General features: G+C 40.8%; 1 protein-coding gene across 3 annotated transcripts in view; it reads right to left on the bottom strand.

Annotated features, from left to right (window-relative positions):
• The window catches only part of bcam (basal cell adhesion molecule (Lutheran blood group)), a 62571-nt gene extending 48675 nt beyond the window's left edge, over window positions 1-13896 (bottom strand). For 2 of the 3 annotated variants that reach the window (XM_058053156.2, XM_058053154.2), the window contains exon 1: window positions 13592-13895. In XM_058053156.2, coding sequence (XP_057909139.2) covers window positions 13592-13658 — 67 coding nt within the window. In that variant the 5' untranslated portion in view covers window positions 13659-13895. Of the gene's footprint in view, window positions 1-13591 lie in introns of all 3 variants that reach the window. The other variant, XM_078790796.1, reaches the window with a different exon arrangement.
• Between the last annotated feature and the right edge of the window lie 2687 nt (window positions 13897-16583).

The following is a 16583-nucleotide window of genomic DNA, read 5'->3' on the forward strand; positions in this document are numbered from 1 at the left end:
TATAATTTGGTGCAAGTTCTGTTGTGTTAGAAGTCCAACTGTTTTCTTAAAGGGGACCTATTAATCTTTTTCCACTTTTCCGACCTATAAATGTAGTTAGAATGTTGTATTCTTGTGTTAAACTATGCCAAAGTTTCAGATAATGAGGTTTACACATTTTGAAGCGAGCCCTGAAAGAATTTTGGGATGGCTCAAAACACTCTGTTTCAAAAGGCGTGGTAAAACTGACCCTTTGTGATGTCACAGAGGGGTGGGTTTCCTTATATGGTTCATAATTAGGGAGCACTTTGGCGGGAGGTGGACTGTGGGTGGAATAAATTAAAACAGAACGTTTAGGCAGGAAGTACAAATGAAAGGAAATACAGCTGGAATAGGTGCAGATTCTGGAAAATCTAAAAAAGTTTTCTGTGCGGGTTATTGTGTGTAGCTGCTCTATAGGAAAGCGCAACTCAATACAAAGGGTCAATGGGTCCTCTTTAGTGTATTTTTATGTATTATGTAGCTAAACAAAATAGCAACTGGACCTGAATTTATATTGTCCGTCTATGATGTCATCAGTGGTTGACATGTTTTTAGTGTTTTACATGCCCAAACCAAACTATGTCATAACCCTTACATTGGGTTATGGGGTCTAATACATTCCTTAAGCACTATTTGTAATAAACACCAATATTTAATAAATGCCCTGAATACTATCCAAAGATAAGTACAGCTGTATATATGATTGTGCTGTAGATTTAAATCCCATCATGGTCTTTAAAGGAGTAACACACTAAACACCCCCATCATACTCCTCCCACTGCCTGTCATCCTTTGTCAGCCCTTATTATTGAACATGTGTCCGGTCTGCCTCGACCATTAACCAAGCACGTACACCACCACCACCACCACCACCACCACCACCACCACCCTTGCACACTGCTTTCAATAGACACACAAAAACGGCACACACAAGCTCTTGGACCGCTAATTGACATGGGGAGCCGGCACGTCTTTCATCATTGTCTACAGAGATCAATGTTGAAGTGTGTGATGTGTATGAGGGGGCGGGGCTCAAAAAAAGGGGGGGGGGCCGGGAAAAAGACCAAATATCCATGTTGAGTTGCTCAAAACACAGACTCGTGCTTGACAAAATAAATTCATTCATTCATTTTCTACTGCTTTTTCCTCACGAGGGTCGCGGAGTTGTCTTTGGCCCAGAGGCGGGGTACACCCTGGACTGGTCCCAAGCCAATCACAGGGCACATATAGACAAACAACCATTCACACTCACATTCATACCTATGGACAATTTGGAGTCGCCAATTAACCTAGCATGTTTTTGGAATGTGGGAGGAAACCGGAGAAAACCCACGCATGCACGGGGAGAACATGCAAACTCCACACAGAGATGCCCAAGGGTGGAATTGAACCCTGGTCTCCTAGCTGTGTGGGTCTGCGCACTAACCACTCTTCCACCATGCCGCCTGACAAAATAAATAATTAACTAAATCTAAAACTACTCCATGAAACTTACAAAAAGCCTCTGAGGGACAAAACCGCCGAGCTTACAATAATGTTAGCTCCCTTTAATAGCAACAGGCGATATCGCTTAACCACTCCAAGTCGGACATTAGCATCCATCACTGCTGTTGTTGTTGCTCTGCAGAATTGTACAGACGCATAATTGGGAATATTTAGCCTGATGGGGTTATAACCCAATTGGATGCTATTGATTTTGGATTAAATATTCATACAAAGCAGGAGGCTTGTGCTTGTTCCTGCTGGGATGGATCAAAAACAGGAAACTTGAGAGAGAGAGAGCTCGGTTTTCTCTGGATCTTGTTCGGAATACTGATGATTAAACAACAAATGCACATATTTTCCGTGTCATTAGAGTCCTAATAGCTTTGGACCCCACTTGGATACAAGGCCAATAATGAATGGTGGAAAAGCAGAATACTTTCTTTACAGAACCGATAGAGAAGCAACTCAGGTAAAGGACAGGATGAGACTTGAGTAGCATTAGCAGTCAACGCATGCGAGTTAAACTCTTTCCCCCACAAAGTCAAGTTCACACAAGCGAAGAAAGACAACTTCTGTCCCATGGTGGTTGCTTCACAAGGGGCTCCTCCTGGAAGTAAAACTGTCAATAAAAAGACGAGTTATGTCCTTGAGGCGGCCGCCTGACTGCCATGAAGGCCATGAAAACTGACACCTGGTTTTTTTTTGTGACACTGCTCCGCCCCGGTAGAACGCTCAGGTAACATAACGTCTTTTTTTTCCCATACAAGTAGATATGAAGTCATGGTTAGCAACTTGGATTTCATTCAGTCGAGTGCATGACTTCCGCAATCATAGACCTTTGGGATTTAGTGGACTAATTTCCCCACTGAGGGACGAATAAAGGCAGAAAAAAAAAAAGTCAAAATGGCAGCTCACAGTTTACCATCCGACATTCATTTCCCAAGCCCGGTTGTGGTGAAAGCAACAAAGCTATCAGTCATAGATCACACCAAACATGGATGCAGTTGCGCAGGGCATACCATTATTTACATTATTTGGAGTATTCCTATTTAGTTCTACAATGGTGGCGACACAATGCAACAGACTGCCAATTAGTGCCTCGAAATCTGGGGGCACTAACATCAGGGTCAACGACAATTGGGAGAAGAAAAAAAAAGCTCAATTAAGGGAAAACTGCAGGTTTGGGGGAAATTTGACCCATCATCCACAATGATGTTTGAGCCTTTTCTGTGGTTGGCCCCAAGCTATGGAACTCTCTCCCGTAAAAAAAGGCCCCCAACATCGAAAGTGTCCTCTTAAAACCCACTTTTATTATCTGGCTTTTAACCCAAAGTGAGTCGTACGGTCCTAGTTCTTTCTTTTTGTTTTAATTGGTTTTATTTTTTTTATACTTTTATTGCTTTGCTTCTTGTTTTTAATATTTTAATATCTATTGTATTTCTTATTTGATCTTTTAGTTTTGGATTAAATTTAATTTGTTTTTTTTTGTTTTCAAATTAATTTTTACTTTTTATTTTACTAGTCTGTGCAGCACTGTTTATAAAATATGCTATATAAATAAAGTGGATTGGATCCTTATGCGAAACATGACCACACGTCTTTCTCGTCTGTGTTATAGGAAGGCAAAAACCGCAAAAAAAAAACGATGCACCTTACGAGACACATATTTCGACTGTAAAGCCTGAAAAACACCTCACTTTGTTCTAGTTACATAACTGATCTGCATATAAATCAAGCTACAGCAACATTGTCATTGTCATTTTTGGATTTAAGTTCAACTAGAACAGGGGTGCTCACACTTTTTCAGCATGCGAGCTACTTTTAAAATGACCAAGTCAAAATGATCTACCCACTACAAAAATGCAAAACATCTATTTATTTTCAAATGTATTGAGGATTATTTGTACGTACAATGTATGTTGATGTACCTTACATAACCAAATGAGCCAATATTGCAAAACACACATAATTAACTATTAACATTTTTTTTAATTACCTGAGTTTACTTTGATGACTTGCACTGAATTGAATCAGCCAGGGATGCATAGTCCGGACAGTAGCTGCTGATAGCCAGGTTAGCCAGGTTAGCCAGGTTAGCCAGGCAAACGCACTTCCAAAAAGACATTGTGAAAAAAAAGTCCACCTCCCATTCCGTATGGAAGTGATATGTTTTTGCCTTTTTACTTGGTCCAGCTCCTTCACTCATTTTAGTGACCATAAACTTTAGCGAGGGCTTAAAATCTGACGCAATTCGCCGACTAGCTTAGCACTTTGCATCGTTGTTTACGCATAAGCGGTGACCTAAAGGTCAAAATTCAGTTGTCATCTGATTGGTTGTCCTGTATGCCAATCAAGTAACGGGAATGGATGATAGGCTGACATCGTAAGTTCTGCTGCACTTAGAGACGTTGTTTGATTCGATTGGTCGCCCGAAGGGCAACATTCAGTTGTCATCTGAATGGCTGCCCTGTATATCAATCAAGTGACGGCATTGATGCTAGGATGATATTTTTTTAATGTCACGCCGCGATCGACCAGTACCACCTCCGCGATCGACCGGTAGATCGCGATCGACTTAATGAGCACCCCTGAACTAGAACATAAACTAGAACTTTCAACATTGGCATTGAAGGCATTTTTGACATTCCCATCCAAGGTACTGCACGTGTGTAAAACCGGATTTTTTCGTTTTTTCGGATTTTCAATGTTTAGTCAGTCTTCATTCTGTATTTTATACGGTGTTTCCATTTGATATAACAAGTTGTTAGCTGTTGACTGTCCAAACCATAAAGACTCATCATCACTCACTTCATCAATCAAGTGTGAGTAATGAATCATCATCCATCTGAAACTGCCATATCTTTTGAAAATATTCAGGTAATGAACTGATCAGATAAGAAAACCTGTTCACTGCTCTTTTTCTGCTAATTCACATGGCTGTAAAACCAAGCGCCAACTACTCTTGAAATGTGGAGTCGTTTGACAAAATCGGCCTATGGATGCCTGAGGAATTTTCCTCTTGCGCTTATCATCGTCGCATATTGATAACCGCGAGGGGTGACCGAAAGTTCACGGCGCCGTCGACGGTTTCTGTTTACCTACGACTACGTCTGCATATATACATGTGCAAATTGACAAAGCCGCTGTGATAAAAGCGACCCGCCGACATCACGGCGACTCTCTTAAACCACTTCTCGTGTCCAATCTTCCACGTCGCAATCGACACGAGAACATTCCTGCAGAGCCCTGTGAATTTAATCTAGTTAATGGTTAAGCAGCTGTGTTTAACCTCTCCGCCAAGGCTGGTGACTGTTTGACAATGAGACCTTATTGCTTTGACTGGGCCGGGGGGGGCTGAGAAGACGGGAGTGGAGAAATTAATCCTCCATGCCGGAGAAGAGGGGGTAGAGAACCAGTCAGTGGTTCTATAGCCATGGTATGGATTGCATTATGGTGTTTTTCGCAGGATAATGCAAAAACTACTTGACAATTTTTGCATGAATTTCCCATGAATTTTGAGATTTCTGATAATTTCTAAGGGAATGTATGGATGTAAATAGTAAAAAATAAGGAAGGTTCAAGGGTGGCTATTGTCCAACGATTTCCATGATACTTTTGTAGAGGGATAAGGCATGACCCATGGAAAATCCACTTACATTTTGGTGTGGAGCTCACTAAATCAGATCCTTGAAGGTCATTTTAGCCTTTGTCACACAGATAGTCACATCATAGCTTTAATAGAAGAGCCAGAATTATCTCCGTACCAATGCCTTTTACACAGGACCAAGCCAAGAACGCATATCGGTGCAGCTGTGTGTGATTTTACATGGCATCTGTGGAAGCACCCTATGGGGTGTGTTCAAAATGCTTTGGAGGACATGCTAGCATACATGTAATACCAATATCCGCAGTTTTTTTTAAGCATTAGTCAAATTGTAAATGACCATGGTCAGTGGGTGATTAGCTAAGAAACGTTTTGCTTGTCAGTCCCCCGAAAGGTGGTTACAACAAAAACATGTTAGTGTGAGAGGTCTCACTTGCTCACATTTTGTATTTGCTGAACATTTGTGGGCGAGTTTAAGAGCTAATATGCTAATAATAAAGAAAACTAGTAATACAAAAATATGCTAGCTGACTATTTTTTAATTAATGGCCCAAATTGATATCCCTTTACATAAAATTTGATGTAATTATCATCACAGTTGAACATCAAATTGTTTACCACAAAGATATTTCTCCTACTTTCATTCATTCATTCTCTACCGCTTTTTCCTCACGAGGGTTGAAGGGGTGCTGGAGCCTATCCCAGCTGTCTTCGGGCGAGAGGCGGGGTACATCCTGGATTGGTCGCCAACCAATCACAGGGCACATATAGACAAACAACCATTCACACTCACAATCATACCCATGGACAATTTGGAGTCGGCAGTTAACCTAGCATATTTTTGGAATGTGGGAAGAAACCGGAATACCCGGAGAAAACCCACAAACTCCACACAGAGATGGCCGAGGGTGGAATTGAACCCTGGTCTCCTAGCTGTGAGGTCTGCCCACTAGACCACCGTGCCGCCCTATTTCCCCTACTTACTATAGATAAAAACTCATTTCCATCTGCGATTAATTGCGAGTTAACTATGGACAAAATGTGATTAATCACGATCAAATAATTTAATCATTTTACAGCCCTACTTCTCACCCATTTATGTGTGAACAATTACATAGTCGGGAATAATTACTTTTTTTTGTTAATTCAAGCCCCAGATACAGTATTATATTTCCATATGTGAAACATTAAGATTAATCAATCTGAACTGTACTGTGAGAAATCAAACAGAAATGGGACATCTAGTGTAACCAACACATGGGGAGGAAAGCCCAAGGAAGCACAAAGCAAAAAAAACAAGCATGCAAGCTTGCACAACTGTGCCACCAAACCAGCATGGAGGATCACCATGAGGTGGTAACCGAACCCAAAGTGTGATCTCTGTGAGGGTGAGGAGGGGGTTTGGGGTGGTCTTTCTGGAAGGAGCAGTGTATTGGACAACTGCTGTTGAGGCAACTGTTGATGTCTGAAAAGCAACAGCTTGTGATGCTCCCGGAGGACGCTCCTCACCAGCCAACAGTCAGATGGTGGGTTTAGGGTTGGATGGGTTAGGATTTCTTCTCTACTGCCAGGAAAATGATCTCCCTGTCCATGGTTCAAGGCTTTTTTTTTGGCATGGCATTCCCCTTTCTTAATTGGGATTTCTCAATGCAGGCTCACCATTCGTCCTGCTGTCATCTCTTGTGTTACCTTTTATCTCTGATTGATTGATGACAACAACCCAAGTCCCACCACACTAAATACATTTAGCATATCAGTGTGCGGAGTAAAACCATGGAATGGCTTGAAAGAGGAAAAATATATACAAAATACAACAGGAAAATGCAACAGTATCTGATATTTTTACCTTTATCGTGTTATTATTAGGGCGGCACGGCGGTCGAGTGGTTAGCGTGCAGACCTCACAGCTAGTAGACCAGGGTTCAATTCCACCCTCGGCCATCTCTGTGTGGAGTTTGCATGTTCTCCCCGTGCATGTGTGGGTTTTCTCTGGGTACTCCGGTTTCCTCCCACATTCCAAAAACATGCTAGGTTAATTGGCGACTCCAAACTGTCCATAGGTATGAATGTGAGTGTGAATGGTTGTTTGTCTATATGTGCCCTGTGATTGGCTTGCGACCAGTCCAGGGTGTACCCCGCCTCTCACCCAAAGACAGCTGGGATAGGCTCCAGCACCCCCGAGACCCTCGTGAGGAAAAGCGGTAGAAAATGAATGAATGAATTATTCTTTAATGAATACAACAGTGTCTGATATAATTTATCCCTAAATTCATTCATTTGTTATTTAACACCTGTGTCTGATATGTATTCCTGAATTAATTTATTATTAATTTATCATTAATAATACATGGTGTCTGATATCATGGACTTTGGTATATCCTTTACAATACTAAGAACCCTGTGTCTGATATCATTTATCCCTGAATTCACTCACTGATAATTTAATGATTACAACAGTTTCTGATACACTTTGTCTGGATATTTAAAAACTCATTTACAATCTCTATGTCAGGTTTGATTTACTCACTGTTTTACTGCTATTGTTATTTACATAAATACAGCATACAGTTATGCCTTGGTTAACATCCGACTCAAACCAAAACAGACTCTAACCAAAACAAATTTCCCATACCCATTACAAAGAGCAGCATGTGTTCTCTGATTCACTCTACTGAGCCTCAAAACTATTTTGTTCTTTCTGAGTCATCACAACAAGAATGACATTTCCAAATAAAGGCAGTTATTCCTATCTAGCGGCAGCAATATTTAGCATGGATAAATGGCTTGGCTGCATTTCACCTCCTCTTCCTGAAAGAGCGTTGGGCAACCCCACCTCCAGTGGAGACAAAGACATGCATGTAGACATGCAGAGCCTCTTTCTCATTTCAAGGCTACATTTTAAATTACCCATCACCATCACAGTCCTCCCCTGAGAAAAAGAATAACATGAGACTCCATAGCTGCAACACATTGGTTGGCTTTAATCATCTCTCATTCTGTGCGTTCATCTCTCTCCATGGCCGTGCTTTCCTCCCTTCCTTCCTCCCTCCCTCCCTCCCGTCCTTCCTTCCTTCCTTTAGCTCCTACTGACAAGGAAGCAACAATAAAAGTCTTAATCACCTTCTTTTTGCTTCCCCTCAGTGATTAAACTATCTGACATTATGAGGCCACTGATAAGAAACTATGCTTCTGTTTCGCCTATGAATTGCATTAAATTTTAAATCTGAACACTATAGCAAAGATCAGCTTTGGATAATCGTGAACAAAGTCAACTAGGAAGTAAGGGGGGGGGGCATTCCTACTCTAAAAATCATCAATAGCAGCCATAAATCTGAGTGTAAATGCAAAAAAGAAAACAGAGCATGCAAGGAGTGAAGCCGGCAGGCAAGCAAACATGCAGGAATACCACTGGATGTCATGGCAGTAGATATATACTTTTGAAGGAGGAAGGGTAGGTTTAAATCTTTGGTATGAGTCAGATACAGTTTCATAAATCCAGGCATGTAATAAAAAAAAAAAATAGGTCACCCCATTGGCTTTACTGTATGTAGTTTTTGTAAGCTAACACTTCTACTCCTGAAAGGCTTCCCATAAAAGGATGTGTTGTCTGTGATATTATTTTTTGAGTGTTTAGCCAAATCACCATGAAATTTAGTCACCACTTTTCGGGGACTGAAGTGTGTAAAAAAAATGAGCAAAATTGGGTGAAAAACATGGCCGATATCAAGCGAAACGTCACAGATGGGACTTAGTAACTACTTGTCCATAACTCATTGACCATTTCTATAAAACCTTCAGTATCGGTATTAGATTATTAGATGTATGCAGGCATGTTTTCCCAAAGCATTTTGATCACAACCCATTGGGGCATCACAAAGTCAAGGCATTTTACACATGGACCACAACAAGAATCACACTATAGCAGCAAGAGTTTTAGGATCAGAGAAGAAAAATTCCCTCTATCGTGAAACCGTCTCAGCAACCAAGTTGCCTTCTACTCAACTTTTCAGGACTATAACCTGGAAGACTGCAGAACGTACACAAACAAATCTCAAAAAAGGGTTTAATAACAAAAGATTGAGACAAAATGAGGATGCTACCCAGACGAGGGAAGAGTTTTGGGTGGGACTGCCAGCTTATCACCCTGACCCGGGCTGCAATAATTGAGTTTCATGTGTTGTTCACCGCAAACACAAACAAGCAGAAGTGGGTTTTTGTGAAAGGACATTTCAAACCCTAACCCCCATTCAAAGCACTAATGGGTGTGGGGAGGGGGGGGGGGGTTCTCCTGGATATTCAAACTCTTAAAACTTCACACCTCCGCGATGGAACACAATGTTATCCTCCTTGTTTGTACACGTATTATTGACGGCAAGAGGGGGGGCTTTAGGGAAAGAAAGGAAGTTATTTTATGCGGAAGGCAAAGAGATGACAAACGAACCTAACAAAGCGGGCTCCAACACGTCTTTGGGAATGTCACTTATTCCATCTCAAGGGTGCTGTCAGAAAAAAAACATACCCCCCCTCATGGACTGAGGGGTATGAATCACCTCAATAATTACCACCCCAACACTCCAGGACCACCACTCCCAGATGCCTGGATGACAGGCTGGGCAAACATAGACTTGCTCTTTGCAAAAAAACAATGCTACGCAAAGTTTCCAGTGTTTGTGTATCGTCAAAAACAATGCATACTCATACATAATCACATACCAAAAACATTACAAAATTCAAAACATAAAGCTGTGTAGCATTTGTGTAACCAGCCTCAATGCATTTTAAAATGAAGCATAAAAAGTTCTGCATTAAGACTAATAGTTACACTTCCTGTCCCTCAATCTAGGTGTACCATGTGGGAGATCGGTCCACCTCTGTAACGTACCGAAAAATCAGATTCCCTCCTTTAATGCATTCCTGCTGGCTTTTATGGCCTCATGGCTAAATGAGGCCCTTTTTTCTGGCCTAATACCATAATGATTACAACTAGCTACAGGGGGTACTGTGTGTGTGTGTGTGTGTGTGGAGGGGGGTGCAGAAATTAAAAGTGAGGAAATGACTACAGGAATTAAAGCGGTCCTAGACAAAGATGACACCGTGCAGTGGTCGCTAACACTTTCAAGTGAGCTTGTCACTGTGATTCTTTCCACTGCTTTGGAGTCACTACTGTTAGCTACACCTCCTCGTCCCTTAGTTCTGTCTTCTTTGCCCTTGGAAGTTATAGACAAACGTTGCACTAGCATCCCCTTTCACTAACAAATCTGGAGTGGGTCATAGGGCAAAAACGTGGGAACATACTGCAAATGCACATGTCGTGCTGACGTGTTATGTGTCCCATGATGCTATTTAGTACATGGACATAGACTTAGGTCTGGTTGGTATGTGTGTGTGTGTGTGTGTCAGAGAGACGAGGAACTTGTCCCGCTGAGACCCTACAAGTGCGGCTAATATTAGAACAGATAGAGAGAAAGGAAAACTGAGATTTGCCAAAATTCCTACAGGATAAAAATATTTCTGTTCCCAGCAAACTAAAACAGACCTCAGGATAAAGATCAATGCAGAGTAGAAGATGTGCACTGTATCCTTCAATTAGCTAGCAGACAGCAAAGTACCTCTGTCTCTAACATCCCATAATAATATGTTTGTTTTGGAGTGTATGGAGCACAAAGGTTAACTGGTAACACGAACGAAAAACTCAAGATTGATGATATACTGTACATCACTAAAATACTGCTCAAATGATAATGTATTGACCAGAATATAAGACGACCATACAGTGACAGTGAGTCAGCAATACAGAGGGTACTTTGTATGTACAGGGAACTGGACTTTGCAGAACGATACAGTACAAGTGCCACCTGTTGGTTTACATGTATAAACATCAGGAGTCCCAATATAGGACAAACAACTGTTTTCCAAGGAATAAATACTGTCTTATAGCCACATTGATACAGTCCAGTCATTTTGTAAAAAAACAGCAAGAGAATCCAGAGCGTGAGAACAGGTCACCCATAAAACCCAACACCATTTTTGGATGATCCTTGGAGACCATAGTAATAGTTGGCAATGCAGAAGTGAATCAAAACAAATCTGTTGCACCATGCATCTTTCTGCCCCTTTACATACACAACTAACATAGCCAGCCAGATTAAAATTGGACCTATTATGTTCATTTTCAGCGCGCAGACCTCACAGCTAGGAAACCAGGGTTCAATTCCACCCTCGGCCATCTCTGTGTGGAGTTTGCATGTTCTCCCCGGTGCATGCGTGGGTTTTCTCCGGGTATTTCGGTTTCCTCCCACATTCCAAAAACATGCTAGGCTAATTGGCGACTCCAATTATGTGAGTGTGAATGGTTGTTTGTCTATATGTGCTCTGTGATTGGATGGCGACCAGTCCAGGGTGTACCCCGCCTCTCTCGCCCAAAGACAGCTGGGATAGGCTCCAGCACCCCCTGCGACCCTCGTGAGGAAAAGCGGTAGCAAATGAATGAATGTTCATTTTCTGCACTTTGTATTGAGTTGTGGACTCCTATAGAGCAGCTACACACAATAACATGCACAAAAAGCTTTCCGTCGTGTTTCTGTGGACTTCCTGCTTTCTGTCCAAATGGTTTGTTTAATTGACTCGTTTAGGTACGGCCACTCCACTGTGATTGGTCACATTCCCAAGTGCTCTCGAGGACTTCCGGATACATAGGTCGGGGTTTACTGAGTGAAGGAAATCTGCAGCCAATATAAGGAAATCCGGATCGCATTGATGTCAATAGAACTCTGTGTTAGAAAATATTTGCAGAGCTATTTGCGCAAACCTCATTATCTGACGCTTTGGCAGCATTTAACAGGAGAATACAACATTGTAACAACATCTATAGGTCAGAAAAGTGGAAAAAGCATAATATGTCCCCTTTAAGGGGGGGGGGGGGCACTACCAATACCGGCGCTTCTACTACTATTACTACAACTACAATTTTTCTTCTTCTTTTGAAAAAATGAGCACCCCGAGGCAACCGCCCACCTTCCACTAACCCCCCTCCCCCCTGTGCTATACCTTTGGGGCACAGCCCCGCCCGCCTGACAGCCAGCTTGGACCGCTTTAAACAATTCGAGAACCATTAAGTGGAAAGAAAAAAAGGCATTCTTAATTGAAAAGCAACAAAAATGCTGTTAGTTTTTTTTTCCATTAAAAGAGGAGCCTCAGTGCCGCTTTCAGCTCTAATGTTCCTTTTTTTTGGTGTATTCATTTAGCTTTGACGAAGATGTTTGAGCGTAAAGGGAACCCACAATCATGCAGCTACTCTGGAAATGAACATAGTCCAAAATTAGCCCACCCCAGTGGTGACTCTAAATTACATTTGTGGCGCCCCCTATGTGTTGCCCTCGAAATGCTCAAAGTTTTATAATCTGACAAATGGTCAATGGCTTACTTGCTAAATCACTTTGCTTGATGGCCATGTTTTTTTAATCACTCTTACATACATTTTACATATACTACATGTTTGTGGGTCACCTAAAGGTGAGTCCCAAATTTTGTGGTGATTCATCTTAACACCTGAAAGTTACCCTAAGTGAGTGTTTTGTTGGGCTGTGTGAGAAGCTTCAAGTCAATCTGATTTACTGTATGGGGTTTAATAACAGCGCCACAATGCTTATCTTCACGAGGGTCGCGGGGAGTGCTGGAGCCTATCCCAGCTGTCTTCGGGCTAAAGGCGGGGTACACCCTGGACTGGTCGCCAGCCAATCACAGGGCACATATAGACCAACAACCATTCACACTCACATTCATACCTATGGACAATTTGGAGTCGCCAATTAACCTAGCATGTTTTTGGAATGTGGGAGGAAACCGGAGTAGCCGGGAAAACCCACGCATGCACGGGGAGAACATGCAAACTCCACACAGAGATTTCTGAGGGTGGAATTGAACTCGGGTCCCCTAGCTGTGAGACCTGCGTGCTAACCACTCCCCACTGTGCGGCACTGGTGTATTTGTCTGGAAAATTATAGCACAGGCAACACGGTAGGGGTACATGTGAAATTTTTTTTTTTTTTTTTTACACGACTGAAGTATTCCTAAATTATAATAATAATAATAAATAAATTTGGACTGATTAATTGTTATTTATAGTACTGCCAACTGATGCAAGACATAGTCTAGTGTGTCTGGATGTATTAGGCTACAGTGGACCTGCAGTGGTGTCCCAATAGAAAAGGGTCACTGGGTGGTGGTGCGCCAACAAGTGCAATCAAGTGTGGACAAGAGTGGGGGGGGGGGGGGGGGGACTTCCCGCACTACTTCAAAGAATTGCCAGCATTAAAGTAGACGGAATGACTGAAACTACACAAGCAAGTTAGGAAACAAATCTCAACGCCGGACACCAATTTAGCAACTTTTTTTTTTGTTCCATACAAAAAAAAGTGATTAATTCGATGTACAATTGCATTCTTGGGTACCTAAACTTAAAAGAATAATAACTGCACTTACGTTGCAATGCGCAGAGCAGCAAGGTGCACGCAAAAGACGCATGTCCCAATCTTCTTATCACGTCCATGATGACAGCTTTTCTTTTCTTTTTTTTCTCAAAACTTTGTTCCTCTCGGTTCTGTTCTGAAACCGGTAAAGCAAAGCAAGCAATGAAGCAAGCGAAGAGGCTGTGTGGAGCTTTCCAATCTTTCTGGAAGTGCAAAGATTTTTTTTTTTACTCTCGCTCTCGTACGCGCGCACACGCACTTAGTAATCTGAGGCGGGTGGTACTTCTCTTGATATATTTGCACAAAAGGTGGCCCCCTCCCCTCTTCAAGCACTCCTCCTCTCTCTCTCTCTCACACACACTTTAACCCACCCCCACCTCACTGGCACACAGAGAGAGAGAGAAAAAAAAGGGGAAGACCAGCCTAAATAATCTCAGACTCAGCTTTCCAGAAACGGAAGTTGATTTTTATCAATAAGCATGACAAGCAGCTAAATGATGTCGAAAAAATATTACAACTATGTGTTGTCCAAAGCACCCAAAACACACAAACAATCCAGAAGAAACACCATAAAACAAATACAACAGGAACATGTTGCAAACACCTAAAACACATAAGAACAACAGCAGAAATGGAAATATGGCGTAATTGTGTGAAGTCAACACAAAATTTCCATTATCAGTGAAACCTATTTATGATTACAGTCATCCCTTGCTATTTTAAGGACAAAATGTCAATGTGGTAAAAAAAACAAAAAACTACTAATATAAAAGACATATGACCAGACCAGAAGCTAAGCAGATAGCACCTGCTAGCTAGCTGCTAACAGTGTATGTAAACTAAACTGCCAGAAAAGACACACAATGGCATCAAATGACTCCATATTTTACATACAATCTCAGACAATCTGTGGTTAAAAAAACAAAACAAAACTGCTAATAAAGGCATATGACCAGACCAGAAGCTAAGCAGATAGCACCTGCTAGCTAGCTGCTAACAGTGTATGTAAACTAAACTGCCAGAAAAGACACACAATGGCATCAAATGACTCCATATTTTACATACAATCTCAGACAATCTGTGGTTAAAAAAACAAAACAAAACTGCTAATAAAGGCATATGACCAGACCAGAAGCTAAGCAGATAGCACCTGCTAGCTAGCTGCTAACAGTGTAGGTAAACTAAACTGCCAAAAAAGACACACAATGGCATCAAATGACTCCATATTTTACATACAATCCCAGACAATCTGTGGTTTAAAAAAAACACAAAACTACTAATATAAAGGCATATGACCAGACCAGAAGCTAAGCAGATAGCGACTGCTAGCTAGCTGCTAACAGTGTATGTAAAAAACTGCCAAAAAAGACACACGCTGGCGTCAAATGACTCCATATTTTACAGACTGTTTTGATTATCACAGTACTAAAACGAAGTACATGGCTTGTCAACTCAATACGAGACTCGTACTTGTATTTCTAAGCACAGAACGGTTGGTAACCCTAATTTAAATGCACATTTCACCCATCATCTATCACAATGCGCTTCCAAATAACTACCAAGCTAACTAGCAATATTTTATTGAGTTAGAATATAATATTTTGAGTTTTGACTGGGTGGCAATGCTTAGTATTAGCATTTAGGGTTACTTTTAGCTGACTAAAGTTTAACAAAGTGTCACCAAAGTGACTTTATTTTTATAATTGATCTTCTATTAACAGCTAAATCGCCTAGCTTACTGCTTTATTCGTTAGCTAGCTAACACAGTAACACTGCATGGTGTTAGCCAATATTGAAGCACAGCACGTGTTAGCTAAAACCATAAGCTAAAACCGTATGTCCTAGCTAACGGGTTAGTTTATTAGTTTTATTTATTTTTATTTATTAATTTATTTTTATTTTCATTTTTATTTATTTATTTATTAATATTTGTATTAGTTTGTTAGTTTATTATAATGGGTTTAGTTTATTTTAAATCACAGTCCTTTGCAAACGTCAGCTTGTAATTATATTTGAATGGAGTATTTTAAAGCAACTTAACATTAATGTTAACATTAACATTAGTTCCACAGAGGCCACTTCCTATCAGTAATTACAAATTACATCAAGTAAAATAAGTCAAAATAATAGTTTGCAACAAAATCTACAACAAAATAAACTAAAATATAAATCGAAAAAATATAAAAATATATAGTAATATAATATATTGTGAATAATAATATATTATGAATATTACAAATTAATTAATTAATTCTCTGTAAATTTAAATTAAAACACAGCATGGTGTCCAAATCACACACTTGTGTGAACACCAACCCTAATCACGTGATTCAAGACTCTCAAAAAAAAAAAAAAAAGATCAATTCTCCAGCTGTCTTGTCGGGTATTTTGTAGTTCCCTCGCCAGCATCCCCAACATGCACCCTGAAAACATGCTTTTCATTTTCAAAGCAAGTGGGAGCAATTTGTTGGGAGTGGGTTAAGCTGTCTGTTACTAGCAGACATACCATTCATTCCGAGACATGAAATCCCTTCACAATGTGTTTGGGTATTTACAGGCTATGCTGCAGGCAAAGTTATTGTGGTGGTGGGGGTGGGGGGGGGACAAAGTGGCTTATTGACAAAAGTGGTCTTAGCTTTGTAGGTCCAAAGTTAATCTATAAAGTTGACTTGGGAAAAATCTTTTAAACCAAGAAGAAGTAGCAATTGAGGTATTGTTTCTTAGGGTTTTTTTTGCTCTTGGACTCCCCCTAGAGTGTTTCAGTGTATCTACTTTTAAAACTTGCCATCACAGTGGAACTTCTCAATCAAATGGCGGTTGAAATAAACAATTATTAGGTGACATTTTAATCTCGGCTTTATGATATAGATGACAAAGGATATTATTTGTATCAACTAGGAATACTCGTTTGTAAAGAGTATTGGATAATGTTATGGATACTTTTGGCGGATACGAGCATGTTATGGTCAAATATTACACCCCTGTGGTCCAATTAACGAGTTGTT

Source organism: Doryrhamphus excisus, linkage group LG5, assembly GCF_037039965.1.
Source record: "Doryrhamphus excisus strain RoL-2023G ecotype Guam linkage group LG5, RoL_Dexc_Guam_v1.1, whole genome shotgun sequence".
In the NCBI taxonomy this organism is placed as follows: domain Eukaryota; kingdom Metazoa; phylum Chordata; class Actinopteri; order Syngnathiformes; family Syngnathidae; genus Doryrhamphus; species Doryrhamphus excisus.